Genomic DNA, 20,489 nt, shown 5'->3' on the forward strand with positions numbered 1-20,489 from the left:
TAAAACTAAGAGCATTTTATGGACCCCAGGAAGAGTAGCTGCTGCTTTTGTAACAGCAAATGGGGATCCTAATAAAATACCCCAAAATAACCTACTGTATGTCGACACTCTAATCAAACAAGGATGTGGTTTTTGGATGATCCCCTACTTTGCATGTCATTGATCCATGTCTTGCGTGACAGATCTTCATCATCATCATCATTGATCCACCATCAACATTACAATTCAGAAAACGTCTCAGATAACCCCAATGAATTGTTGTTAGTAATGAAACAGTGGTTTTCGTGACAGTATGTTTATTTGACAAATAAAAATATATTTCCTCTAATATAGTAACATATAAGTCAACATACCTACTCAGTGCAGCCAGAAGATCAAACAAACAATTGTTAAAGTTATGGTAATTTTAAGGTAATTGTTTTTAAATCTAAACAGCAGTTGACAACATGGTAGACTCTTAAGTCTTGTACGCGGTGGTGTAGTGGAGGGTAAGCACTATTTCCACACATTTTGTATTTTACACAAATATTTAGCCACCTATCATGGAAAAATGCTAAGAACATATAGGGAGCGTTACTTATTTCACAACGAATGGCGTTTAACCACCTATTTTATTTATTACATCACTGGTTGTACGAATTACTCCAGATGCTGAGGATGACGATGAAGCTGAAGGTGATGAAGATGCAGTAGACGCCAAACAGCAGCCGGTCGAGGATGTAGCCCACCTGCATCCAGTCCTGGGAGATCTGGTTCCCGTCCACATGCTGGGCCACCTGGAGGCGGATGGACTGCAGGTCATTGCCCAGCTTCCTCAGCTCCGCCAGGGCTGAATCGCCTGCCTCTGCCCACATCTCACCTTGTTCTGCTTTTTGAACCTGCCTCTCCACCGACACTAGAGGGCAGACTTTCACGTCTGTTTGTTAGCGAAAAGAGGGAAGGAAGGGAGAAAGGAGAAATTATGAACGTACCTCCTAAAGACGGAACTGATTAATGTACCTGGATAGTACAATATTGTCTAATGGCTGCAAACATTTCTCAGGGTGATACCTGCATTTATGTTACTGTTTAGGCCTATAATTGAATGCTTTCACAATATTGCTTTGGGTTGGGACAAGACAAGACAAGGATCTGCTAATTGCCTGAAAGTCTGTGTAATTGTAACTCCCTGAAGGAATCAGATCAGGGGTACCTCCTGCAACTGGATTGAGGATGATCTTGTCCTCTCTTGATTTCTGAGGCAGCCAGACGAGGGTGCCCATGAAGCGCAGGACGAGCACTCGGACCCAGCCAGGCACTGGGTGGAAGTTACTGGAGCCGACCAGGAGGTTGGTGATGAGAATAGTTTCCAACAGGCTGGCCACCATCAGAGCCAAGCAGATGGCGAAGAACACATCTGCATGGGCGGGGGGAGGGGAGGAGGGAGGTTAAGTGAGGAAAATATTCAGCCACTCTTAGGAGAACAAAGGAAGTGGACTTAAAAAAAGACACTTCCCCTAACCAGCTAATTAAATAACACAAAGTGAACATCTACGACTTACGACAAAAATGGGGTTTCCAGTACACATGTTTTCATACTCACTTATCTTTTTTTGACCCCCTTTTCACGGTATCCAATTTGTAGTAGTTACAGTCTTGTCTCATCACTGCACCTCCCACACAGACTCAGGAGAGGCTAAGGTCGAGAGCTATGCATCCTATGAAACACAACCCAACCTAGCAGCACTGCTTCTTGACAAAATGCACATCCAACCCAGAAGCCAGCCTCACCAATGTGCTGTAGGAAACACCATACACCTGCACTGCACCTAGCCCGCCACAGGAGTCACTAGTGCATGATGAGACAAGGATATCCCTGCCAGCCAAACCCTCCCTAACCCGGACAACGCTCTGCGTCCCCCATGGACCTCCCAGTCACAGCCGGCTGAGGCAGAGCCTGGGCTCTGTCGCTGCGATGCAGTGCCTTAGACCACTGCGCCACCTGGGAGGCTCTCATACTCACTTATCAATGGTATGGTGCTTCCTGTGACTGGCAGCAGGTCATTCACGATGAGCAGGAAGACGGAGTAGCCAAAAATAAGGCTCATCTTGAAGGAGGAGCGGTCCACGTTTTGGGGAGGCAGCAGGAAGCTGAAGAGATCCACAGTGATGAGAAAGAAGCTGGGGATCAGGAGGTTCACGACATAGAGGGTTGCTCTGCGCCTCAGGATAATCTACAGTTTAGAGACACAACGGTGAATGACAACCTTCAAGGGTGATTTAGTGTTATGCAATATATTCCCATTTCAGACATGACAAAGCCATAATTATCTGGGTTAGCATCCTATGTGTGAAACAGGAAGTACTCTCTGAAACAATTGTTTGGCTAGAAATATAGAGAACTCATCATTCTGTAGTAGTAGAGCCAAATGAATGGCATCTGAGAAATTTCAGTGCTTTGGGTTCGTACATGGAAGTAGAGCTCATCATAGGGGTTGCTTTCTCCCTGATCGAGTGCTGATAAATTGAACCTCCTGGATTTGATGTCCATCAGCTCCCACTCCCCTTCAGTGGACAACACGCTAATGGAGCGTTTCAGGATGTCCTCCACCTTCTTCCCCAAGATAATCCTTATGTCCGACACTGCAGGGGAGATAAAGGAATGGGTCATCCTGGGATGAATGGGCTAAATCTATATGGAAGCAGAACATGATCTGTACTGAGGGGATGGTAAACTTGGGCCTAACACCAAACAAATCCCTTGGTTGACACCGAGTAACATATCAAATACTTCAATGGACTCAGTGGACAACCCTGTTTCATACCTATCATTTCAGATCACAAGAGAGAGTCAGGATGTTTTTTGGGGAGAGAAGGAGCGATGGGTTTGGCATCGGACCCTTATTTTCAAGTTATTCCTAAAGCGTGGTTGCGTTGACGTCTTACCGCGGTGGATGTAGGAGTTGAAGGTGAAGGTGCAGTTCTGGACGTCAAAGGGGAAGGTGTAGATCTCCAGGTTACAGGAGCTAACCACTCTGACAGGGTTGGCGTCTCGCACTATACCAGTGTGCTTAATGTACACATAAGGGACGATGGGAGCTCTGTTTTCATCCATACTGTAAGACAGGGAGAAATATGGGGACGACTTCAAACCATGGTCATTTAAATAGTGACTGAATCAGTTACAAGTGCAATAAAAAGGGACAAAATTAAAATGTTTGTAAGGATATCCTTCCCCTCCAAAACTTGTCTGTTTAACCTATATATATATGATTTTTTACAATGGCTATTTTATATCCTATGCGTAAATCATGAAGTGCCTCCTCCCTAAGTTTGTTTTATTCACTGCCTTAGCACACTCTGCCAACCCGGTTGTCCTAGCCATGTCTGAATCCTGGCTTAGGAAGACCACCAAAAACGCTGAAATTTCCATTGCTAACTATAACATTTTCTGACAAGATAGAATCGCCAAAGGGGGTTTCTACTTTTAAAAATCCACCTTTCCAGAAACAAGTCTCTCAACGTTGCCGCTTGCTATAGACCACCTTCTGCCCCCAGCTGTGCCCTGGACACCATATGTAAATTGGTTGCCCCCATCTATCTTCAGAGCTTGTGCTGTTAGGTGACCTAAACTGGGACATGCTTTTAACTTCTCTTGGGTAGGGGGCAGCATTCAGAATTTTGAATGAAAAGTATGCCCAAATGAAACTGCCAGCTACTCATCCGCAGAAGATAAGACATGCATATTATTAGTAGATTTGGATGGAAAACACTCTGAAGTTTCTAAAACTGTTTGAATCATGTCTGTGAGTATAACAGAACTTATTTAGCAGGCAAAACCCCGAGGACAAACCATTCAGATTTTATTTTTTTGAGGTCACTCTCTTTTCAATGAGGTTTCATTGGGAAACCAGATTTTTAAGGGACCTTCTTGCAGTTCCTACCGCTTCCACTGGATGTCAACAGTCTTTAGAAATTGGTTGAGGTTATTCCTTTGTCTAATGAAGAAGTACGGCCATCTTGAAGGAGGGTCACTCGAAGTGTCCAGCTTGTTAGAAGCGCATGACCAGAAAGCTAGCTACAGTTGGTTTTAATCCTGTATTGAACACAGATCATCCCGTCTTCAATTTGATCGATTATTCACATAAAAAATACCTAAAGTTGTATTACAAAAGTAGTTTGACATTTTTTGGCAAAGTTTACAGGTAACCTTTGAGACATTTTGTAGTCACATTTCACAATTTGGAACCGGTGTTTTTCTGGATCAAACGCCGCCAAATAAATTGATATTTTGGATATATATTGACGGAATTAATCGAACAAAAGAACCATTTGTGATGTTTATGGGACATGTTGGAGTGCCACCAACAGAAGCTCGTCAAAGGTAAGGCATGAATTATATTTTTATTTCTGCGTTTTGTGTCGCGCCTGCAGGGTTGAAATATCAAATCAAATCAAATTTTATTGATTTAAATATGCTTCTTTCTCTTTGTTTACAATGGTGCTTTCCTCAGATAATAGCATCATTTGCTTTCGCCAAAAAGCCTATTTGAATTCTGACATGTTGGCTGGATTCACAACCAGTGTAGATTTAATTTGGTATCTTTCATGTGTGATTTAATGAAAGTCTGATTTTTATAGTAATTTTTATAGAAATTAATTTGAATTTGGCGCTCTGCATTTTCTCTGTCTTTTTGCCAAGTGAGACAGTAGCGTCCCGCCTAAACTCCGATTTTTGGATATAAATATGAACTTTACCGAACAAAACATACATGTATTGTGTAACATGAAGTCCTATGAGTGTCATCTGATGAAGATCATCAAAGGTTAGTGATTAATTTGATCTCTATTTCTCCTTTTTGTTACTCCTCTCTTTGGCTGCAAAAATGCCAGTCTTTTTCTGTGACTTGGCTCTAACCTAACATAATCGTTTGGTGTGCTTTCGTCGGACACTTTGGACGGACACCTTCGCTGGATTTACAACAAGTGTATCTTTAAAATGGTGTAAAATACTTGTATGTTTGAGGAATTTAAATTATGGGATTTCTGTTGTTTTGAAATTGGAGCCCTGCAGTTTCACTGGCTGTTGACAAGGTGGGACGCTGCCGTCCCACATACCCCAATGAGGTTTTAACACCCCGGCCATCCTACAATCTAAGCCCTCAATCTCACACAAATTATCAATGAACCTACTAGGTACAACCCCAAATCTGTAAACACGGGCACCCTCATAGATATCATCCCAACCAACCTGCCCTCCAAATACACCTCTGCTGTCTTCAACCAGGATCTCAGCGATCACTGCCTCATTGCCTGCGTCCGTAATGGGTCTGCGGTCAAATGACCACACCTCATCACTGTCAAACGCTCCCTAAAACACTCCAGCGAGCAGGCCTTTCTAATCGACCTGGCCTGGGTACCCTGGAAGGATATTGACCTCATTCCGCCAGTAGAGGATGCCTAGTTGTTCTTTAAAAGTGCTTTCCTCACCATCTTAAATAAGCACGCCCCATTCAAAAAATGTAGAACCAGGAACAGATATAGCCCTAGGTTCACTCCAGACCTGAATGCACTTGACCAGCACAAAAACATCCTGTGGCATACTGCATTAGCATTGAATAGCCCCCGCGATATGCAACTTTTCAGGGAAGGTGGGAACCAATATACACAGGCAGTTAGGAAAGCAAAAGCTAGCTTTTTCAAACAGAAATTTGCATCCTGTAGCACAAACTCCAAACAGTTCTGGGATACTGTAAAGTCCATGGAGAAAAAGAGCACCTCCTCTGAGCTGCCCACTGCACTGAGGCTAGTTAACACTGTCACCACGGTTACATCTAAGATAATCGAGAATTTCAATAAGCATTTTTCTACGGCTGGCCATGCTTTCCACCTGGCTACCCCTACCCCGGTCAACAGCCCTGCGCCCCCCACAGCAACCTACCCAAGCCTTCCCCATTTCTCTTTTACCCAAATCCAGATAGCTGATGATCTGAAAGACAGTATGGACCCTCTCTTTCTAAAATTATCTGCCGAAATTGTTGCAACCCCTATTTCTAGCCTGTTCAACCTCTCTTTCGTATCGTCTGAGATCCCCAAAGATTGGAAAGCTGCCGCGGTCATCCCCCTCTGCAAAGGGGGAGACACTCTAGACCTAAACTGCTACAGACCTATATCTATCATACCCTGCCTTTCTAAGGTCTTCGAAAGCCAAGTTAACAAACAGATCACCGACCATTTCGAATCCCACCGTACCTTCTCCACTATGCAATCTGGTTTCCGAGCTGGTCATGGGTGCACCTCAGCCACTCTCAAGGTCCTAAACGATACCATAACCGCCATCGATAAAAGACAGTACTGTGCAGCCGTCTTCATCGACCTGGCCAAGGCTTTCGACTCTGTCAATCACCACATTCTTATCGACAGACTCAACAGCCTTGGTTTCTCAAATGACTGCCTCGCCTGGTTCACCAACTACTTCTCAGACAGAGTTCAGTGTGTCAAATCGGAGGGCCTGTTGTCCGGACCTCTGGCAGTCTCTATGGGAGTGCCACAGAGTTCAATTCTCGGGCCGACTCTTTTCTCTGTATACATCATTGATGTCGATCTTGCTGCTGGTGATTCTCTGATCCACCTCTACGCAGACGACACCATTCTGTATACTTCTGACCCTTCTTTGGACACTGTGTTAACTAACCTCCAAACGAGCTTCAATGCCATACAACTCTCCTTCTGTGGCCTCCAACTGCTCTTAAATGCAAGTAAAACTAAATGCATGCTCTTCAGGTGTCTGGTTAGACTGTAAACTCTCCTTCCAGACTCACATTAAGCATCTCCAATCCAAAATTAAATCTATAATCGGCTTCCTATTTCGCAACAAAGCATCCTTCACTCATGCTGCCAAACATACTCTCGTAAAACTGACCATCCTACCGATCCTTGACTTCGGCGATGTCATTTACAAAATAGTCTCCAACACTCTACTCAGCAAATTGGATGCAGTCTATCACAGTGCCATCCATTTTGTCACCAAAGCCCTATATACTACCCACCACTGCGACCTATATGCTCTCATTGGCTGGCCCTCACTTCATATTCGTTGCCAAACCCAATGGCTCCAGGTAATCTATAAGTCTTTGCTTGGTAAAGCCCCGCCTTATCTCAGCTCACTGGTCACCATAGCAGCACCCACCCGTAGCACGCACTCCAGCAGGTATATTTCACTGGTAACCCCCAAAGCCAATTCCTGATCTTAATTATTTCGCCACTATGGCCAATTTATTGCCTACCTCCCTTGTCCTACCTCATTTGCACACATTGAATATAGACTTATTCTGTTGTATTATTGACTGTATGTTTGTTTATTCCATGTTATTCCGTGTTGTTGTTTGTGTCACACTGCTTTGCTTTATCTTGGCCAGGTCGCAGTTGTAAATGAGAACTTGTTCTCAACTTGCCTACATGGTTAAATAAAGGTGAAATAAAATATATATATATATATATTTGAGATTCTTCAAAGTAGCCACCCTTTGCCTTGACATCTTTGCAGAAAGTCGTTTACATCCCTGTTAGAGAGCATTTACCTTTTGACTAGGTAATCCATCCACCTGACACATGTGGCATATCAAGAAGCTGATTATACAGCATGATTATTACACAGGTGCACCTTGTGCTGGGGACAATAAAGGGCCGCTGTAAAATGTGCAGTTTTGTCACAAGAGATGTCTCAAGTTTTGAGAGAGCGTGTAATTGGCATGCTGACTGCAGGAATGTCCACCAGAGGTGTTGGCAGAGAATTAAACGATAATTTCTCTACCATAAGCTGCCTCCAACGTCGTTTTAGAGAATTTGGCAGTACATCCAACCGGCCACACAATCGCAGAGGGCTAGTGGTTTCCTGATGTCAACATTGTGAACATTGTGAACAGAGTGCCCTATGGTGACGGTGGGGTTATGGTATGCGCAGGCATAAGCTGCGGACAAGGAACACAATTTAATTTGATCAATTGTCAATTTGAATGCACAAAAGTACCGCAACGAGATCCTGAGGCCCATTTTGTATGTTTTTTTTTAAGGTATCAGTAATCAATATATACATATCTGTATTCTCAATCATGTGAAATCCATAGATTAGGGTCTAATGAATTTATTTCAATTGATGATTTCCTCATTTGAACTGTAACTCAGTAAAATCGTTGAAATTGTTGCATGTTGCGTTTATATTGTTGTTCAGTGTATATTGAATCAGTTTTAGTGCCAAAAAAAGAGTTTAAATGTGGGTCAAAAAAATGATACGTTGCCTGATCTTTCGTTTATCTCTCAGATATAGGACAGACACTTTAAAACAAACTTCCTTTTCATCATTTTTTGATTGTGTTTTTCCATGTATTAGTCTGTTATTCAATGTGTTTCTATGGGCTAATAGCAGTAAGACCAAATTCAATGTTTCATAAAAATAAAATAAGTATATCGTATCTATATAGACTATAGAGATGTTTAACTCACAATTCATTGATTACCACATCTGGTGACCAGAACCTTTCCCTGGGGAGAGAAATATTGGCAGAGCCGCATTGGACTGGGTCCCAGCTGAAAAATTCATTCTCCCATTCCTGAAACAACACATTAGCAACAATACAATATGATTGTAAGCAGCATTCAAAAGTATAATCTGATGTTTAGGATTGTTTTACAGTCAAAGATAAAATATATTTTTTAGTTTTAACCAAATGTATATCACTATTGCTATCCAGTACATATTGGTGAATGGATGTTGTGTGCCCTAACAAATATGTAACATGAAGTAACGTTCTGTAGGAGAATGAGAAACCAAAGTGCAATAATGACTCCCATACACTGTGTACATATATTTGCAAAAATAATCAAATTTTACGCTCACCTTCACCAGCCAAATGTATGTGTTCAACAGTTGTGCTTTTTCTTCCTGAGAAGAGAATTACTTTTTGTTGTAGGATACAAAGTAAAGGCAATAAAGTAAACATTTTCAATAGATCTACAACACCTGATGTGGAGGAACATTCAGAACTATATAGCACATGTCAAATACATTGATGGATTTAATGGTATGTCTCCTCAGGTGAACTAGTTGAAAGGAATGCTGTCCTACTACTCCTTACCACACCCAGGATGCCGTAGAGAGTGAAGTACATGCTGATGTTGGTGGGGGTTGAGAGGTTCATGACAGGTCGTATGGAGTACAACTTCATCACGTTCTCCAGGGCGGCCAGAAGGGATACGGTGTTGGGGTTGGTGCAGTTCACCACTATCTTACACCTCAGGCATGGCGCTGGGGAAACAATGGTAACCATGCTGCTTTATATCCAGCTTATGCAATGATCCTGTCTTCCTCAGTTGGTAGAACATGGCAGTTGCAATGCCAGGGTTGTGGGTTCAATTCCCACGGAGGACCAGGATGAGAATTTATTCACTCACTACTGTATGTTGCTCTGGATACGAGAATCTGTTTAATGAGGTCAAATATCTCAACATCTTCAGTGAAAAGTCTTTCATTTTATCAACTAATGGGGTTCTTGCGTATTGTAGATATCATTATTAGAATCATCTTAGAATGATGAAGACCTTGCTACTTTTTCATATGATAGTGAAATGAATTGACCGCAAACCCACAAATAAATTATGTTATGAACTTGATCGTTAAGGTATCAGATACCCCGAGTAATATCAAAAAGTGAACATAAAACTAAAGAATAAACGAAAACAAACTATTGCTCAAATATAATATTTTAGGTTTACTTAAATTAGTTGACTTTACTTTTACTTTCCCCGTGTACAAGCTGTACCTACCCTGTACCATCATGCAGCAGATGATGAACAGAACCTGGTGGGAACGGACCGACCATCGTTGAGACTGAAATAGTCATTTAAAAAATCACTGTTAGGGTCAAAGGTCAAATTATATATTAGATATACGGTCCATTGTTTAGTGTATGTTTGATAGTTAACACAATGTGTATAACACCATGAATTACTTTATGAATTCACAACTTAATTTACCTTAAATTAAATGTACCTCTCTCATTCTGTCTTTCATTACTTGAAAGACAGAACAAATGTTTTGACCAATTACAGTAATGCATTGAAGCACAACACACAGACACACAACTTAAGTAATATAAAACCCCCAATTATCACAAAAGGCATTAGAATGAAAGATATTTACCTCCATTTTGGAAAAATCCTTGGTTGCCATCAAACAGCAAGCTGCAAGTTCTTGACCGTTTTGATCCTCTGGCTGAAGAACTGTTTAGAGCAAAGCTTTGTTTCCTAACACCCATCGATGGCACCTCTTCACCAGCTGGAACAAATTGTATATATATACAGACTAATTTGCATAGTTAAACACTTATGTTGATGTATTGTCATGTCATATCATAAGTTGCTGTTGGAGAATCCGCAGAAAATCTTACAGCTCCAGACAATTTTCAACTTTGAACACAATTCTACGGACACAAACACAAAGATCTCTGATACCTTAGAAGTGACACAATGATTCAATGATATTCTTGATTGTGTATTCAAACTAAAGTGTTGTAGAAATGTGGTAGAAATATGCCTAGCAACAGAGAAGACCATGAGTGAGAACCAAAAACCTTGGGGCAAATGAGGTGGTCAGTAGAGCAGGTGAACTCTTGTGGTACAGAGCTACTTAACCTGCAGGTGGTTGGATTCAAAACAGGCGTGAGCCACAGTAAATGGCTGTGGTGGAGGGTGAAGTTGCCCATAGAAGCTGATCCTAGATCTGTACCTAGGGGACATTTCACCTCAGAGCTGTGGTGTACCAACCTATGCAACAAGTGCAACCAGTGGGCATCGGACGATAGTGTACCACAGCTCTACAGACAATACATGTACTGGGCTATGGAAATGAGCTGGGGGTTCACCTCAGCACACGAAGGAACAGGTGTCCCAATGTCCTCCACATTCAGCTCTCCCACCCACATCATTTGTTATATAACTTGACTTTTATTACAAATAATAATTGAATATGTTTCTAAACTCTTCTACATTAGCTACCATGATTACAGATAATCCTGAATGAATCGTGAATAATGACGAGTGAGGGTGAAAGATCTCCCGAGTGTTGCAGCGGTCTAAGGCACTGCATCTCAGTGCTAGAAGCATCACTACTGTCACGTTCCTGACCTTATTTCATTTATTTTGTCTTTGTTTAGTATGGTCAGGACGTGAGCTGGGTGGGCATTCTATGTTATGTGTTTCTATGTTTAGGTTCATTGTTAATTAGCCTGATATGGTTCTCAATCAGGGGCAGGTGTTTTACGTTTCCTCTGATTGAGAACCATATTAAGGTAGGCTGTTCACACCGTTTGTTTGTGGGTGAATGTCTTCCGTGTCTGTGTATGTACCACACGGGACTGTTTCGTTTGTTTAGTCTGTTCCTGTTCGTGCGTTCTTCGTGTTATGTAAGTTCTCATGTCCAGGTCGGTCTACGTCGTTTTTGTTATTTTGTAATTTATTCAAGTGTGCTTCGTGTTCGTCTTGTTTGAATAAATTCATTATGTACTCCACAAAAGCAGCGTTTTGGTCCGATCCCTGCTCCTCCTCAGACAAGGAGGAGAATAATCGTTACAACTACAGACCCTGGTTTGGTCCCTGGCTGTATCACAACCAGCGTCGTCCTGGTTAGGGGAGTGTTCGGCCGGAGTAGGCCGTCATTGTAAAATAAGAATTTGTTCTTAACTGACTTGCCTAGTTAAATAAAGGTGAAATAAAAAAGATATTACCGCCAAGACATTCTAAACTCTCCATTACCAATAACAAGGGGGTATGATATTTGACCCTCTAACTTTCTCACTCAGCATTATTCACGATTCATTCAGCATTAGCCGTAATCATGGTAGCATCGACATGAATGTAGAAGTGTTCAGAAACATATTCTATTCTTATTTACAATAAAAGTGACACCAAAATGACACAATACATTACAATAATCTGAAACACAAAAATAAATAACTGCAAATGCATTCAGTCACAAGCTTCATGTTGTCATTGCGTGCTAGGAATATGGGACCAAATACTACACTTTTAACTACTTTATTTATATGAATTTTTAGGGGTGTCAATTTCAAATTGACACCCCTACCTTTTTGAGAAAGAAAGTATTATTGTGAAACAAAATCTCTTTCGCTGAGCAGTTTTATTAGTATAAAATCATATGTCCCTTGTTTTGTTGAATACAAAATATTTATTAAAATTATTTATTTTATTCAGTCATTATTACTTATCTGTATCAAGGGTGTCAATACTGTCAGACACCACTGTACTGTCTCATTGGCTCAATTCCGCTATCAGAACCAGGACAATATGCTTCCTGAATGTGTTTCCATTGCATTACCAATAAAAATAGTTATTTATAGATACTGGAGCTAGCTATGACCACTGAATGTACTGTAGAATGCATATCCACTGATATTCATTTCTGTTCTCTTCCTACAGCCCCCAGTTCACTGGCTAACGGAAGACAATGTACCTCCTACAGCAGCTTCCAAGGCTTTGTGCATAACAGCACTGTGGCCTGCCTGGGGGTGGAGGACCAGTGCTTGAGCTTTAGCGGCAATGGTGACTTGTTTTGTTGTTGTTTTCATGATACAAAAACTCATCACATTTGTTCAACTATAGATCAGGTGTTCCCCCCCAAAAATGTCAAATGTTTATTGAGATAGCCTATATCAATCAAATGTATTTATAAAGCCCTTTTTACGTCAGCCGATGTCACAAAGTGCTGTACAGAAACCCAGCCTAAAACCCCGAACAGCAAGCAATGCAGGAGGATGGTTGGGCACCCGTAGCAGTGGGGTCACGTACCTCTGAACGCCATCCAGTTCAGTGGTGGTGGTGCGCTTCTCCAGGAGGTCTAATGCATAGGAGTCATGTTTTGAGCGGGTGACCTCCTGTAGCTTCCGGTTAGAGAAGGTGTCCATCTTCCAGAGCATCTCTACATTCCGAAGGAGGTCAGTGGCTGCACAGGGGGATGGAGCTGGATTGCTTCTGGTGAAGAGGACTTGCTGTCACTGACCTCCTTCCGAATGCGAAGGAGGTCAGCGACGATCGCCAGTTCGGAGCCGCCAGTGACGATCCCTAGACCGGAGCCTCCAGCGACGGTCCCCAGGCCGGGGTCTCCAGCGACGGTCCCCAGTCCGGGGCCTACGGTGAGGATCCGCAGTCCAGAGCCTCCGGCGATGATCCACGGGTCAGTGCTACAAGGGCGGAGGAATCAGTATAAAGAAGGGGGGGCGGCGTCCAGAACCAGAGCCGCCACCAAAGTTAGATGCCCACCCAGACCCTCCCATATAGGTTTAGGTTTGCGGCCGGTTGTCCGCACCTTTGGGGGGGGGGATACTGTCACGCCCCGACCTTAGTTATCTTTGTTTTCTTTATTATTTTGGTTAGGTCAGGGTGTGACGAGGGTGGTTTGTTTAGTTTTTGTATTGTCTAGGGGGTTTTGTAAGTCTAGGTGTTTATATGTCTATGGTTGCCTAGATTGGTTTTCAATCAGAGGCAGCTGTTTATCGTTGTCTCTGATTGGGGACCATATTTAGGTAGCCATATTCCTTGGGTAGTTTGTGGGTTCTTATTCTATGTTTAGTTGCCTGTCTGCACTTCTCATATGCTTCACGGTTCGTTTTGTTAGTTTTGTACAGTGTTCTCTTGACTGTTGACATCTAGTGGAAGCCGTAGGAAGTGAAAACTCATCCATATCTCGCTGTAATTTCAATGGGAGCTTGGTTGAAAATCTACCAGCCTCAGAAAAAATCAAACAGGAAGTGGAACTTCTCAGGTTTTTGCCTGCCATATGAGTTCTGTTATACTCACAGACATAATTCAAACAGTTTTAGAAACTTCGGAGTGTTTTCTATCCAATACTAATAATAATATGCATATATTAGCAACTATGACTGAGGAGCAGGCCGTTTACTCTGGGCACCTCTGTGCACCTTTCATCCAAGCTACTCAATAATGCCCTGCAGCCATAAGAAGTTAAAAGAAGCATGTACGCTTACCACGCTGCGCCTTGGTCTCCTGTTTATGACGACCGTGACAACTACCAGGTGAGGGGAGTTCTTTACTAATTAATGAACTTAATTCATCAATCAAGTACAAGGGAGGAGAGAAAACCCACAGACACTCGGCCATTCGTGCAATGAGTTTGACATGTGGGTTAGACGATTTTGATTGAGCTGTGTATTTTTTTCTTCCATTTGTTACCTAGCAACTACCTTACATTGACCTACCATACAGCGAGAGTTTGGACTCAGGGGATGCCAGGGGATGTCTGAGTCGTTTTTTCACTGTTAGTTTTGCACAAATAAGATAATGGTACATTTTCAGTTATAAAACAGATGATTATTTATTTTTGATCAAAAGTATTGAGAATGGGCGTGGAGTGCGTGTACAGCTGTCACCTTGATAATGGCTACTAGGTATCTTATTACCAACGCAGTTGCCGGACAGTAGTAATTCTGTCAAGCGGGAGCAAATGGCACTGTCCCCTTGTTGTTGCCGTTCATGCCCTCCCCATTGAGTAGTAGACTGTATGTATGTATCAAGGTGACATCTTAATGGTTATCAATATTAGTTATTTATTGTGTAAGCTGCTATCCTTCTTGAAATAAATTCATGTGAGAGAAAAAAAATGGCCACGTTAGCTACCGCCAGCTACACGACTGTGACACCGAGTAGGAAGCACTTCAATTCGACATGAACATGGATTCAACACCCGATGCACTGGTTGCCGTCACCGGTTTGTCAACTCGTTATGTAGTCCAATCAGCCACACAAAACGGTCTTGAGTGAAAACAATTCTGGCCAATTAGCTAATTCGCTTTCCATACGCCCACTCCGGTCACTATATTGGGCTGCAGCTAACCATACTTGCTCACCTGTGCTGAGCTAACACGTTGTACCTATATACATGTGGCCAGTGACCCATAACCCCTTGTGAGAGTGTCCCTATTGTACAAAACAGGTTAAAACATTCCTAGACAGACAACATGTACACCGTTCAAAATGGCTTTTACACATTTATTTTAGTCAAAGCAAGACTTCTGTAAAGAACTAATTAAAAAGTTAACAATAGTGCAAGCAAGTCATAAAACATGATAAACATATGTAATGCATTTTTATATTAAATAGCATTTCACAGCCTTTTTAAAGAGACAGTTTAGGGTATGTTGCTGCACAGTCCTGGAAATGCAGATCCACGTATTGCAGGATGTGGTCCACAGCACTGAGCAGAAGGATGTCTGTGTTCTCATCAACGTCCAGCTCAGATGAGTAGTTCTTCACCGGGACGATGTAGGAGGTGGACATGCCAAGCAGAGCCCCAGCCTTGGTCATCTACTCACACATATACAGACACACACATTTGTTTTACTATCCTTGTGGGGACCAAACATTTGATTCCCATTCAAAATCCTATTTTCCCTAACATCTAACCCTTATCCTAACCCTAACCCTAACCTTGATACTAATCCTAACCCTAATTGTAACCCTAGCCCTGAACCTACCCCTAACCCTGATTCTAACCTTAACCCAAATTGAAACCCTAAACCTAACCCCTGAGCTTAAAATAGTATTTTTGGGGGGGGACCGAAACATTTTTTCCTTGTTTTACTGTCCTTGTGAGGATTTCTGGTCCCCACCATGACAGTAAAACCAAACACACAAGTCAGTCAAGGATGTACATACAGGGTGGTTTAAATGTCAGATGTTCCCATAGCTGACTAACACGTCAATAAGGGGTATTATTGAGAGTACCGTCTGCTGAACGATCCGACTGGTGTACACCTGGGTGATGTCATGGGCGGTTTTCTGACACACCTGGTCCACGTGTGTCAGCAGTGCCACTTGATGCACACCTACAAAACACATTTGTTTCACACACTGTCAACTGACAGAATTGACCACAGTTCCTACAACCATTACTGCCATTGCTAAAACACTCCATCCTGTGCTCACCCAGGTCACTGATGTGTTCTCGGAGCTGTTGGAAGGTGGTGCCCAGACCTTTGGTGTAGCTGGACACTTTAGAAGCATCCACCACAAAGACGACACAGTGGACCTTGTCTTTAAGGGACGGCTTCTTCACATAGCCCACAGTCTCTGATCTCACAGGCTGCTCAGGACTGAACTGTAGAGGATGAATAAGAACATTAGTTTGGTTGTTCAAACCAACCAGCTGAGAGAGTATTTATAATATTCTCTACTGAACAGAGACATTTATATCAGGGGTGAGTAACTCCTATCCTGTGAGGCTGCCTGCATGAGTATGTTCCAACCCAGCACTATCTCCCCTGAATCATATTAGTGGTCTAAATTGCAGACTGTGATTAGTTGAATCAGGTGTGTTAGAACTAAACTGGAACAAAAATCGGCACACACTGTGTGTTAGAGCAGACCTGGAACACACTGTGGCCGCTGTTGCTCAACTCTGAGTTATATGAATGTTACACACACTGTGCCCCTGTAATTTTTACGTTGACATCCAATACTTGCACTTTGTCTTACACACAACGGTGGCACCTGTGTCCGTTCTCCCTCACGTACCTTGTGTCCCTCGGGTGCATGGCCTTTGATGATAGCCAGAGTGTCATGGAGGGTTAGTCCAGTGGTCTCCCCATCTCCCAGACCCATGACATCACACAGGACCAGCGCAGTAGGCTGCTCCGGACTCCGCCCACGGATGTTGAACAACTGGAGCTAAGATAGAGGACACAGACAGAATTATATGTGTAAGGATATACAATGTCGTTTACAATATGGAGTGATTAACAATAATAGTTTTTGTAACTTAACTAAATCTTTATTTATGCATGTAATTGATCTATATCATCCAGCACCAAAACTCCCAGTTTCTAACAAACTCAAATACTTTCTATGTTTTTTTACCTCTACCTTTTGGTGAAGCTGGCAGAGGAAAAGCCAACCATGGCCCGGTTAGTGAATCTTCCTGTGAAGACTGACTGAACAGAGCTGATGAAGCTGGACTTGCCGGCTCCGACAGGCCCCACCAGCAGAACCCGAGCCTCAGACAAATCCTCACAACCAGGCTTATAGGAACTGATGGACTCCATCAGGGTCTCCCTGCGACTGGGCAAACATTGGTCATTATCAATTAAATATGATTACATGGTGGATTGTTTAGAAGGCCTAGTTGGTGTACATAGGTAAGTTTGAATGTATTGTTGTGATACCCTACTCACTCCTCAGTCCATGCCACCTCCCTCCATGGGGACTCCATCTTACTTTTCCACTGTTCTGCCCCTGGCAGGCCTAGAGTTGAGAGAGCATAGTGTAAGAGCAAACTAATGAAAATCATGAATTATCAGGTAAGTGTAGTCTACTGGAAAGTGGCAATGAGTCTCACAGCACACAATAGGTGATTAAAGGTCCGGTGCAGTCAGTGCAGATTTCCCTGTTAGACTATTAAAGGCCCAGTGCAGATTTCCCTGTTAGACTATTAAAGGCCCAGTGCAGATTTCCCTGTTAGACTATTAAAGGCCCAGTGCAGATTTCCCTGTTAGACTATTAAAGGCCCAGTGCAGATTTCCCTGTTAGACTATTAAAGGCCCAGTGCAGATTTCCCTGTTAGACTATTAAAGGCCCAGTGCAGATTTCCCTGTTAGACTATTAAAGGCCCAGTGCAGATTTCCCTGTTAGACTATTAAAGGCCCAGTGCAGATTTCCCTGTGTTTTATATATATTTCCACTCTATAAGGTTGGAATAGTACTGTGAAATTGTGAAAATTATTATAATGCCCTTTTAGTGTACGAGCTGTTTGAAAAGACACCTTGAAATTGAGTGGAGTGGAATTAGTTAAAAGACTAATAAGAAAGACAGTTCTAAACCTCTCTGCCAATAACAGCTAGTTTTCAGTTTTCCCTTGCATACTCCCAGACAGTCCCAGCAAAATTCTTGCTTGAGAAATTGCTTTTTGCAAAGCTATTTTTGTTTATTTTTGACCATTTTAATTGGAAACACTCACTGTAAGGTACTTAATTGTTACACAGAAATTATTTTATATTGAGATAAAAACTGCTGCATTGGACCTTTAAGTAATTACTCCAACATCATGATAGTCAACACCTATTTGTTTACCTGCAAACCCCCCAGGTGCATTTATCACATTCTCCTTGCGGACTTTACTCGAGTCAGGTCTGCCGTCCCCTCCCAACAGGTCTGTTGCGAAAGCTATTGATGAAGGTTTCTCACCATGCAAAACTGGTGCAGAAAAATTCGGACAATTTCCAGATACCGTCCTGAAGTTGAAGGCCATGCTGTCAATGTAATAACATATTCATATACCATCATGCAACATTGAATTCTTAAAGCCAATGATCGTAATAAAATGAACATGGTTCAAAGATTAACTTAAAGTATGCTATACAAACCTAGCAAGATTGCTTGGAGATTTTATCCACAACCAGCTGAGCCTATGAATCAGTTTGACCTGATAGTATTGTGTATCTGTTTCTCAGTAGACTTGTGGGTGTGTCTGTTGTGTGGAAACGAAAGTTAAATTTTGAAATCCCATTTCTACTTGTCTTTCCAGTAAAGCTGTGTTCAGCCTAGAGTAAAAACAAACCTCAGTTAACTCAACATGAACTTAGACTTTTAATAATTACAATAAGTCTATCATCATTTTATAAAGGTCAGTCTTGGACTAGCAGGAAGAGGGATGCAGCTGTTGGAAGCACAATCTATAACTGTTGTGGGTTCAGCAGGAGTGTTGCCCACATACTGAAGCTGAGGATCCAATGCTATCCGAGTTTCAGTATGGGCTACTCGTGTAGTGATTAGAACAGTGGCATTATCTTGAGAGACTGCCCAAGGATTATCCCACCATTGCCACCAGTGTATTAATTAAATGGAAAGTGCTCAAACTGCACCAACCTGTTGTGACAGGGAAATATAACTACCGCCCATGCTATATAACTAAGTCCAGTCCTCTAGTACTACACTCACATACTACACTTGCGTGAAATACTGAACTGATGCAACACATTTTCAGCAAGACACCATTTTCAATGAGACAGAAAAACAGACAATGAATAACCCATCGAAAAACTGAATCAGAAAGTTTGGGGCAATTATGCTGTATCCACATATTTTGCCTACGGACATGCTATTGTACACACACACTGTATGTCATTCACAGTCCTCTATGTACAGTGCATTCAGAAAGTATTCAGACCCCTTGACTTTTCCACATTTTGTTACGTTACAGCCTTATTGTAAAATTGATTAAATAAAAAAATGTCCTCATCAATTTATACACAATACCCCATAATGACAAAGTGAAAACAGGTTTTTAGACATTTTGGCAAAAATACCTTATTTACATAAGTATTCAGACCCTTTGCTATGAGACTGGAAATTGAGCTGAGGTGCATCCTGTTTGTATTGATCATCCTTGAGATGTTTCTACAACTTGATTGGAGTCCACCTGTGGTAAATTCAATTGGTTGGAAATTATTTGGAACACACACACCTGTCTGTATAAGGTCCCACAGTTGACAGTGCATGTCAGAGCAAAAACCAAGCCGTAAGGTCGAAGCAATTGTCTGTAGAGCTCCGAGACAGATGTGTCGAGGCACAGATCGGGGGAAGGGTACCAAACAATTTCTGCAGCATTGAAGGTCCCCAAGAACACAGTGGCCCCCATCATTCTTAAATGGAAGAAGTTTGGAACCACCAAGAGCTTCAGAGTTCCTCTGTGGAGATGAGAGAACCGTCCAGAAGGACAACCATCTCTGCAGCACTCCACCAATCAGGCCTTTATGGTAGAGTGACCAGACGGAAGCCACTCCTCAGTAAAAGGCACATGACAGCATGCTTGGAGTTTGCCATAAGGCACCTAAATGACTCAGACCATGAGAAACAAGATCCTCTGGTCTGATGAAACCAAGATTGAACTCTTTGGCCTGAATGCCAAGCGTCACATCTGGAGTAAAGCTGGCACCATCCCTATGGTGAAGCATGGTGGTGTTTGCATCATGCTGTGAGGATGTTTTTCCGAGGCAGGGACTGGAAGACTAGTCAGGATCGAGGGAAAGATGAATGGAGCAAAGTACAGAGAGATCCTTTATGAAAACTTGCTCCAGAGGGCTCAGGACCTCAGACTGGGACGAAGTTTCACCTTCCAACAGGACAACGACCCTAAGCACACAGCCAAGACATTGCAGGAGTGCCTTCGGGACAAGTATCTGAATGTCCTTGAGTGGTTCAGCCAGAGCCCGGACTTGAACCTGATCGAACATCTCTGGAGAGACCTGAAAATAGTTGTGCAGCGACACTCCCCATCCAACCTGACAGAGCTTGAGAAGATCTGCAGAGAGGAATGGGAGAAACTCCCCAAATACAGGTGTTCCAAGCTTTTAGTGTCATACCCAAGAAGATTCAAGAATCTAATCGCTGCCAAAGGTGCTTCAACAAAGTACTGAGTAAAGGGCCT

The 20,489-nt window shown here is 42.5% G+C and overlaps 2 protein-coding genes across 2 annotated transcripts; both read right to left on the reverse strand.

Moving 5' to 3' along the window:
- Nucleotides 1-368: 368 nt before the first annotated feature.
- Nucleotides 369-10,207, reverse strand: LOC129866526 (5-hydroxytryptamine receptor 3A-like). Its single transcript, XM_055939302.1, has 10 exons — nt 10,178-10,207; nt 9,802-9,865; nt 9,114-9,283; nt 8,876-8,920; nt 8,482-8,588; nt 2,926-3,095; nt 2,450-2,622; nt 2,003-2,213; nt 1,193-1,396; nt 369-922 (listed from the first exon to the last, which is right to left on the reverse strand). Exons 1-10 carry the CDS (start codon nt 10,205-10,207, stop codon nt 624-626), a joined length of 1,473 nt encoding a protein of 490 aa, XP_055795277.1. The 3' UTR covers nt 369-623.
- Nucleotides 10,208-15,075: 4,868 nt separating this feature from the next.
- Nucleotides 15,076-19,183, reverse strand: LOC129866564 (interferon-induced protein 44-like). The gene is made up of 9 exons (XM_055939318.1): nt 18,427-19,183; nt 18,134-18,312; nt 17,238-17,307; nt 16,930-17,124; nt 16,831-16,858; nt 16,582-16,734; nt 15,994-16,165; nt 15,793-15,893; nt 15,076-15,372 (listed from the first exon to the last, which is right to left on the reverse strand). Exons 2-9 carry the CDS (start codon nt 18,309-18,311, stop codon nt 15,184-15,186), a joined length of 1,086 nt encoding a protein of 361 aa, XP_055795293.1. The 5' UTR covers nt 18,312; nt 18,427-19,183; the 3' UTR covers nt 15,076-15,183.
- Nucleotides 19,184-20,489: the final 1,306 nt, after the last annotated feature.

The sequence above is a fragment of the Salvelinus fontinalis genome, chromosome 12, assembly GCF_029448725.1.
Source record: "Salvelinus fontinalis isolate EN_2023a chromosome 12, ASM2944872v1, whole genome shotgun sequence".
In the NCBI taxonomy this organism is placed as follows: domain Eukaryota; kingdom Metazoa; phylum Chordata; class Actinopteri; order Salmoniformes; family Salmonidae; genus Salvelinus; species Salvelinus fontinalis.

Bases quoted from the DNA above. Each gene is read 5' to 3' on its own strand.
- LOC129866526 (XM_055939302.1), bottom strand. From the start codon at position 10,207: ATGGCAACCAAGGATTTTTCCAAAATGGAG. The intron at 8,589-8,875 runs GTGAGCGTAAAA...GTGTTGTTTCAG, and splicing joins CATACATTTGGCTGGTGAAG to GAATGGGAGAATGAATTTTT. The intron at 923-1,192 runs GTACCCCTGATC...CTTTTCGCTAAC, and splicing joins CCTCAATCCAGTTGCAGGAG to AAACAGACGTGAAAGTCTGC.
- LOC129866564 (XM_055939318.1), bottom strand. From the start codon at position 18,311: ATGGCCTTCAACTTCAGGACGGTATCTGGAAATTGTCCGAATTTTTCT. The intron at 17,125-17,237 runs GTGAGTAGGGTA...ATGTTTGCCCAG, and splicing joins GAGGTGGCATGGACTGAGGA to TCGCAGGGAGACCCTGATGG. The intron at 15,373-15,792 runs GTACTCTCAATA...ATGTGTGAGTAG, and splicing joins GTCGGATCGTTCAGCAGACG to ATGACCAAGGCTGGGGCTCT.